Here is an 8,626-nt window from a genome sequence, read left to right as displayed (position 1 = left end):
ATTTACCAGTGTGTGATAGTGCTGAAACGCTATTTCTGTACCATAAATAGAACCATATTCAAGGTTGTCCTGTGGCACACAAGAAGGTTTTCTAGCTCTTCTTCACAGGTTTGTGCAGAATTTGCGTTTTCACTGGATGCTTGTAGTCTTTACATTGCAATGTGGCAGTGAAAATAAATGTCTGCTCTATCAAATACATGTCCAACTTTTCAACCCTTGTGAGCTGGAGGAGGCTGAATTACACTTCTCTTATATAAAGCTTCCTCTGGTTAAAATCACAATATAAATAGTAATAACTCAGCTTGTTTAAAAGTCAAGATTCCTTGCCAAATAATTCGGTTTTATTTATATAGTGCCAGATCGCAGCAACAGTCGCCTCAGGATGTTTTACATTGTCAGGTAAAGACAATAACACCAAGGTGGCTGTTTACAACCAGTTTCTACTAAATTAGAGTATTAAAATAAAATTGTCTTCTGGGATTTTACTCTTTTATTTGAAGTTATCTCGCAGGTCAGTGACCCAAGTCTACTTTGGCCTGTTTCCAGTATTACAGGTGTGAGCTAGCAGCAAGCAGGGGCTCACTGTGGGGCTGATTACTTTTGCAGTCCTTGGTAGCTTGGTACTGCCTGGGTTAATGACACCGGTTACAAGATAAGACCCAGCCCTCTTGATAGCCAGACTTTACATCAGCAGCTCCTTTTCATTGAGAAAAGCTTATCAGTTTCCCAGGGTTGTTCCAGTCACCTGGCAGAACACACAGTTGTTTTTCATATGGAACGTATTGACAAGTCAAAGTCCACTAAAGCAGGTTGGGCTGGCCTTATAAATAGAGGGAGACTCCAAGCAGCAGCAGCAGCTGTGCTCACAAGCGCGTGAAGAGGCCATCCTGCGAGAGGATTCATTTAACTGCCCACACAATCTGTGACTCGGTTAAAATGGACAGCGCGTGTTGTTGTTCAACCAGCAGTGATAGGACTTCAAATCCTATCCTGTACAACATCCTGAGCCAAATGGATGGCAGCAGACCAAGCCAAGGCAACTTCAGCTACAATTCAGTGCGTCACAGATGCAAATGTGAGGCGCGACGGACAGTGTGCTTGAAAAGGCCGTCGGAGATTTGCAAAGAAGCTTCGGCGGTTCTGGTAAAAACCCTAAATTTCATGAAAAACTTGCCCGCCTTTAACCAGCTGCCTCCAAACGACCAGTTCGCCCTTCTGAAAAGCTCCTGGGCGCCACTCTTCATTCTGGGTCTGGCCCAAGAGCACGTGGACTTTGAGGTGATGGACATCCCCACTGATAGCATGCTGAAAAAGATCCTCCTGAACAGACCTGAGAACCCTGAGGTGGAAAGGGAGCAGCCCACTATGGCCGGTGTCAGCAAACTCGTGTCTTGCCTCAAAAAGTTTTGGAGTTTGGATTTGAGCCCCAAGGAGTACGCATACCTCAAAGGGACCACGATATTTAATCCAGGTATGTATTCGAAGTGTTCAGCTTCAGCTTTCTCTGGTCAGTTTTCAGTGGTTTAATAATGGTGTGCAATATTAAGCATTCATGTAACTTTACAGTTTTGTTTTTCCACCGACAGACGTACCAGATTTGAAGGCAGCCCTGTTTGTGGAAGGCTTGCAACAGGAAGCTCAGCAGGCCTTAAGCAAGGTGGTTCAGCTCCTCCACCCAGGGGACGGGGACCGCTTTGCTCAAATCCTCCTCACAGCCTCCGTGTTGCAGAGCATCACCCCCAGCCTCATCACTGAACTCTTCTTCCGGCCTGTGATAGGACAGGCGAACCTGCTGGAGCTGCTGGTGGACATGCTCTTCTGCAGATAGGAGCAGTGGATTTTAGAGCTTTTCCGTCTTTGTGAAATGAAGGATTGCCTGATGGTGGGTTGCTCTAAAACACATTTACTATTAAACAAAACTCAAAGAAAACAAAAACTGTGAATTGTTGAAGATGGGGTTATGAACTGCTTACACTGAAAATGATGCCGAGGTCACTGAAGCCCAGTCTGACAAGATTTCGTCCAACTGAACTGGATTTGACTTTCTACATTAGGACAGAGTACCTACTGCCCATGTATTTGCGTGATCTCATGACGGGAGCTCTCTGTTGTAAATAATTATTGTTTGCATTTACAAAACTTTTCAAATAAATCTATTTTTTTACACAAATGAAGAGTGAAATTGTGTGTCGGTCACCTGAAAAGGGAAGTTTGTAATATATGTACCAGCTGGAACATCTGGTACTAACAGTCTGGTTTGAACATTTGACCCCTGCACTCCATTGGCAGGCCCATCAGTGATATGTGCAGGACAACATGACACATTAAATTCTTGTTGTTGCCAGAGCTCTTAAAAAGCAAATACCTTGAAAATGGGAGTAAAAGGATGATTTTGGGGTGATGGGGTGGCTGTAGCTCAGGTGGCAGAGCAGAAGGTCATTTTTACCTAAATAACCTCTGCATTAAAATGTCAGGAAATGTTTTACATGTTACATTTAACATGAGTGCTTATTGATTTTAAATAAATTAACAGCTAGTAGACTTTCTTGAAAATAGGTTTAGATAACTGTATTACAGAAAAACAAATAGTATCTGAACATATTAAAATAATAGGAATAAAGAATTTTACACTGCTTTAACAAATTAAGATCTTAACGAAGCCAAAAAAATAGAAGAAAAAAAGCATTTACAAAGAATATCTCAGTTCTCTGTGTGAAAATGTCCTGTTGATAACAAAGGTCAGAGGAGAATGACCTTCGATCTGACAGGAAGGCAACAGCAAGTCAAATAATCAGTTATTATTATTGCCAAGCTGTGCAGAAGAGCTTTTCTGACAGCACTAAAAGCAGCAGAAGAAGAAGATGCAGAAAGACCACACTGAGTGCCACTTCTGTCTGCTAAGAACAGGAAAATAAAGCTACACCAAAGCTGGACAATAGAAAACTAGAAAATGTTGTCTGGTCTGATGGGTTTTAATTTTTGCTCCAATAATCAGGTGGTAATGTCAGAAACGACATTCAGCTTTGAGCTGAGGCTGCTGGTGGTGTGATGGTCTGGAAAATACTCTCTTGGCACACTTTGGACCCATACCAGTGAGCATCGTTTAAAAAACCACAGCTTACCCGTTGTTGCTGAGCGCAGCCATCCCTTTTTGACCACAGTATGCCCGTCTTCTGTCGGCTGCTTCCAGCAGGTTAACACACCATGTGACAAAGCTCACATCATTTCAAACGGCTTTCTTTAACATGAAAATGAGTTCACCGCAGTCAAATCCCCTCCATAGTCACCAGATCTCAATCATATTGAGCATCTTTGAGATATGGTGGAATGGGAGATTTCCATCGTGAATGTGCAGCTGACAAATGTGCAGCAACTATGTGATCTTATTATGTCAGTGTGGACCAAAATCACTGAGTTTAGATTGCTGCATGAATCTCTGGAGAGCATGAAAATGATTCTATTGGTGGGAGGAAATCAAAAAAAGAGCTTTTAGGGGATATAACACAGTTATTTATTTATTCATTATAGAATAGGTGGGGGAATGACAGCTTAGAAAGGATTTATCAGGGGTCATAAATATATCCATGTTATTATTAGTTATGTATCTTGACCTGAGGATGGAGACACTATGTTTAAATGTGGCAGCACAGTTTTATACGCAGTCTACGTAATGCTTTCTTTTTTCTCTAATGGTTCTCTGTCCCCCTCTCATGGAAAACTGTGGAAGTCACACATTTTCCCAACAGAGAGAATCATAAAAATTGAGCCTGAACTTTATTGCGTTTGCAAACCCTTATGAGTGCAAAAGCCTCACTCGGAGTGATTTTAAAGGTTCAGCACCTGAAAGCAGCCGAGGAAAAACTTAAAAGGCTAAATCAGCTGCGACGGGAAACTCTTGACTGGTTCTTGGAGATCTGCAGGCTGCATCACTTATGGAGCAAGCTCACGATTGGTCTTGTCCTGTGGTATGTTAGTTGTGAAACTGTGAGCCTTTACATGACACCTACATACAGGTAAAACAGGAATGTGCTGGTGGGGGAGTGAGCCAGAGGAAATGGGGTTACACAGGCCAAATGCAACACACACAGAAACAACTTGCCTAAAACAAAAAAGCTGTGTGTGTGGCGCTGAAGAACAGATAGTTAGGAAGTGTAATTGTCTTCATGCAAGATTTTACTGGGTTTTGAATAAAAACAAAATAGTTTCAGTAACTTTGTTTGTGCGTTTTCTCGGTGCAATTTTGGCTACCGGTTTAACCCCCCGCCCCTCGTTTTAAAGCAGTAAGTCACAGCTGGAAACAACTGTACAGGCTCCTAAAATAAACAAAAGATAATGATTATTGACAGATGCAGCTTCATCTGTTTAACCCAAATTTGAACCGCTTCAAGAAAATTAGGCTGACTTTCTGCACTGTTCCTTCGCCTTTGCCATAAATGACAAAGACAAAGCCGTGGATTTTATTTCCTTTCTGTAAGAACCAGCCAAACGAGTTCCTTCTTTTGCTGAGGGCGGAAAAAGCCTGCCTGCTGTAACACAGTGACCTCGGGGAGATGAGCCTGACAACAATAATCCCAGAGATAAAGAGGAAAAAAATAGGCTGAAGAGAGAGTGCCAGAGAAGCTCGTGATGGTAAAGACTTGTTGATATACATGAGCAAAATCATTTGCTGCCAAACAAATGGAGCTGCTTTATATACAGAGAGAGAAAGACTTCCAGATTTAGACTTTTGAATAAACACAAGCATAAAGAGGAATGAAGTTGTTTTTTTTTTATTATTTTGTTAAAAATATGACTTAGTAGCTAACAACATAAAATAAAATAAAAATGTGGACAAACACCACATATGGTTTTAAAAAAACCACAAAGTAACATCAACAGAAGGGTATTTACAAAATATGGCTAATACAAATTTCAGGTAAAAAACTCATGTCTTAGGGTTGTGGGGAAATGGCAGGAGGTCGACAAGCTCATACACACATACGGCACATGCACAACAGCTAGCAAAAAAAATGAAGATAAAAACAAGAACGAGGACGGCTCTGTTCAAACGTCTGCCTCTTTCCTATGGCATCCTGTTGAGTGGAGTCACTTTTTTCATCTTTAAACACTGCACAGAAAAAATACATAAAAACCTATATCTCCTAACGTGTGTGTGTGTGTGTGTGTGTGTGTGTGTGTGTGTGTGTGTGTGTGTGTGTGTGTGTGTGGAGGGGAAATAGGGGGGGAGAGTCTCCTCAGTGGGTCTTTTGCTTGAAACATAAAGATGCTTGAAAACAGCAGGTAGTAGCTGGACCACTTAAAGGCAGAAGTACAACCACCCGGGGTAAAAGGTGCTCAACTTGGTAACAGCAGGAGGATGAAATAGCCCATGTAACTGGCTACATCTCATTGTTTTTGTTTGACTTTTAGAGAATCAGAGGAGCGCCTGAGGAGTAGGTTTCAGCGTCGTGGTGGTACGCCGAGTAGGCCGTAGTAGTGCTGGAGGAATATGCTGCAAAAAGACAAAAAGGAAAAAAAGGAAGGATTGTTTAATGCAGTGAGGTTAAAAAGCATAGCTCTAGTTTCATTTATCCTTAAGCAAAAAAACCTGGACAAACCCAGGACCCGGACACGTTCCCCGAACACAGAGTTAAAGTTGTGAAAACACGGTGTGGCGTACCCTCATTCACAGACATGTAACAGGACACCCGTCCTTTTACCAACCTCTTCACCGAACAACAAGAGAGAGAGAGAGAAAAGAGGAGCCTAGTTTACGTAATCCATCTGTAACCCAAGTTGGTGAAATTACTTAGCAGATCTGGGAACATTATGTGACATATATTTAATGTGACTTGATCTGCTCATCTAGCAGGTGGTGTAGCATTACCATGGAGCTGGAGGGCAGGCAGATAGGTAGGTGTTAGGTGAAAGAATATGCAGGGAATGGAAAAAGGGCAGGAATGCGGTGCTTTCACTGCTAGGAGAGTGGGATGTGACTGAAAGGTGGAGGAGGAGGAGGTGAGAAAACGCCTACAGCTGCACAGCTACAGCACACACACACAGAGCAGGCTGGTTATTACACCCAAATGCCCAGGATGGACTGCCAAAGTCAAGCAGAATTACTTTATTTACTCCCGAGTATCTTAATTCCACACGAAACCAAAAGAAGACAGACTCATGGGAAATCCCCACACACACCACCCCCGCGCATGCACTCACTTCGCCCGCTGTAATTTCTCATCTTTCTCGCCAGCTCGTCTGATGGCGTCTGCTCCGACACTTTCACCTCTGGAACTGTAGCGAAAGGCAAAAAAACAAAGCAAAAACAAAGACAAGACAAAATGAACGCAGGCAAGAGAAAACAAACAGAGATCCAGCAAACGTTATAATTCATCCGGTCATCTCTGTTATCGTGCTTGAGTTTAGCAGACGCCGCACCTGCATCGACTTGCCTCAGATTAAGCGATTGTTATGAGGCTACTGCATGTAAAATACCTGGAGTTTTAGAGCTCGCAGCTACGAGGCAAACAAAAGAGCTTCAGCCGGTGTTCCAACAGACTCTATGAGTCATTAAGAAAAGATGGGTCAGATGATTGGTATATTTGGTATGTTGCTGCAAGGTGCTGGTGAGCAAGGTTGTCTTGTGCATTATAAATATTTACACAGTTCTAGCAAGAAAAAAAGAAAAGAAAAGATTCTTACAATCACTGCTCATGAAGGTGTTTGTCATGGTCTCGTTGCCACTGTCGGGGAGGGTCCCGTCCCTCCTGCTGTTATGATGCTGCCCGGTCGACAGGTAGCCCTTGTTCCTTTTGCCCTTCCGCGTGCTGATGCGGATGACCCCGTGCACCAGCTTGCACTCGGCCTCTTGCTCCTCCAGGTTGTAGTCCTGAGCGATGCTGTAGATGAGCTCGCTGATCTCGTTGGTCTTGCGGGAGAAGGAGGAATCAGAGGTGCACTTGGCCAGCTGGTCAATCTGATGCAGGGCGTAAAGCTCCAGCAGCTTCTTGGTGATCAGAGAGTCAATGTCTTTGTCGCTCTGCTCATCCAAGTCGTAGTCCTCGTAGGATATAAGGCTGGTGTTGCTGACCGGCCGCTGGTTATCCCCTTTACCTGATGCGCGACCCCGTTTGGGGTCAGCAACTGGGTACTTTACCTTCTGACCTGCTATGTGCACATCTGGGTAACGGAAACTGTCATTCAGGGGCAATCTGGGGGTCTTGGGCTGCTTATTATTGGGCTCCAAAGACATGCCAGGGGTTTTCATAGCTATGCCGTTAGGAGGTCGAGGGTCACCGACCGTTTTGGGGGTATGGTCTGTGGAGCTCTCGTTAACGGGGAGGCAGGGCTCCCGGGTGCCATAAAATCCACAGGTGAGAACACAACAGATAAGAGCCTTACAGCTACTCCAGCCCATAGAGGCACAGGAGCCACAGGACTGCCTGCTGCTCGGCACGCTGTCTGCCGACCCCGGAATAAATCCTATTGTCTCTGAACCCCTTCCTGTGCCGTTTCGAGGGTGGCTTCTTCCTCGACCATACCTGCCCTCTGAATAGCGGGAGTGGTCTCGTAGTTGCTCCCCATGAGGATCCTTGTAGGAGTCTTGGCTGGTCGTGCTGTCCCTGGATATAGTCCGGTTGGGTCGATGGTTGTCCGCCCTAGAGCAAGAGTTGGGGTACTTGTGGCGGGGAGCCCCTGTGCTGTGGCCAGGCATGGCTCAAAAAGCCTGGGACCTGGAGGAGGAGGAGAGGACAGATTAGTACAACCTCCATAAAACCCCCAAAACACATTGAACTAAGCTGCATTTAAAGCTGAAGCAGGAAAAACATAGCTTTCAGTAAAGTAACCTAACATGAAGCTCGGAGAGTGTAAATAAAGCTGAGTGCTCTGATTTCTATCTTAACAATAACTTTCGTCGCACCCTTGGTTTTTTTTTTCTTGCCTAATAGTGCGCGCGGAGGAGAAAAGGTGAGACCAAACCTCATTCAACATCCAACTGTTTTTCCATTTTACTTGCAAATCGTCCACTTACCGCATAAGAGGAAACACTTTTATCCCAGACAACTTGTTCAACGAGCAAAGTGCGGAAGTCTTAGAGAGAGAAAAAAAACTACACTAACGCTCCAAACGGAGAAAACAAAACCGCCTACAGATTTTTAGGTTTGTGTACTTAAGCAAAGTTTGCAAACCCAAAACAGAGTCCGGCAATCCGAGGGGAAAAACACAGCTCAGCTCATCGAGGTCGTTTGTCTTTCAGTGAAAAGAAGTTTACAGTCTTGCGTTGCCGAGAGTCTCCCAATGTTTGGCTATTACCTGCGGCTACAGCTAATCCCAGATCCTACACCCACCCACAGGTGAGTCGTGACGTCACACGAGGCGGATTTGAACGTGCAGGGGACGGAACGAGAGATGTGGGGAGGAAAGAGGGGGCGGGGGGTGATACGAGGGGAAACTATTGCATAATAACGTGTATGTTTGTTTGTTTGTTTTTTAAAAATTCCATAAAAATGTGTCGGATTTCTTTCAGTTTAAAAATGTTTAAATACGCATTTCGTGAATTATTAAATAGTTCTTAACCCGAGAGCAGCCATTTGGCTTTTCTACCTTTAAAACCCGCCTTCCAGCCAAATGGCTGGTAGGTGTTTAG

At 44.1% G+C, this 8,626-nt stretch overlaps 2 protein-coding genes across 3 annotated transcripts; one reads left to right on the top strand and one right to left on the bottom strand.

The window, feature by feature from the left end:
* Positions 1 to 867: 867 nt before the first annotated feature.
* Positions 868 to 2,161, top strand: nr0b2a (nuclear receptor subfamily 0, group B, member 2a). Its single transcript, XM_085290325.1, has 2 exons — positions 868 to 1,471; positions 1,587 to 2,161. The coding sequence occupies exons 1-2, from the start codon at positions 937 to 939 to the stop codon at positions 1,826 to 1,828; spliced, it is 777 nt and encodes a 258-aa protein (XP_085146451.1). The 5' UTR covers positions 868 to 936; the 3' UTR covers positions 1,829 to 2,161.
* Positions 2,162 to 4,753: 2,592 nt separating this feature from the next.
* On the bottom strand, positions 4,754 to 8,422 carry kdf1a (keratinocyte differentiation factor 1a). 2 transcript variants are annotated; one of them, XM_085291215.1, is made up of 4 exons: positions 8,293 to 8,422; positions 6,682 to 7,712; positions 6,199 to 6,273; positions 4,754 to 5,491 (listed from the first exon to the last, which is right to left on the bottom strand). In XM_085291215.1, the coding sequence occupies exons 2-4, from the start codon at positions 7,691 to 7,693 to the stop codon at positions 5,406 to 5,408; spliced, it is 1,173 nt and encodes a 390-aa protein (XP_085147341.1). In that variant the 5' UTR covers positions 7,694 to 7,712; positions 8,293 to 8,422; the 3' UTR covers positions 4,754 to 5,405. The 2 variants fall into 2 exon arrangements, with proteins under 2 accessions (XP_085147341.1, XP_085147340.1); XM_085291214.1 differs by having other exon boundaries at positions 8,012 to 8,340.
* Between the last annotated feature and the right edge of the window lie 204 nt (positions 8,423 to 8,626).

The sequence above is a fragment of the Mchenga conophoros genome, linkage group LG11, assembly GCF_057382185.1.
Source record: "Mchenga conophoros isolate Kocher_MC1m ecotype Shallow Benthic linkage group LG11, M_conophoros_male_GT1.1, whole genome shotgun sequence".
NCBI classification, from domain to species: Eukaryota; Metazoa; Chordata; class Actinopteri; order Cichliformes; family Cichlidae; genus Mchenga; species Mchenga conophoros.
The sequence above is the reverse complement of the archived record's forward strand: the minus strand, read 5'-3'. Positions and strand labels throughout refer to the sequence as shown.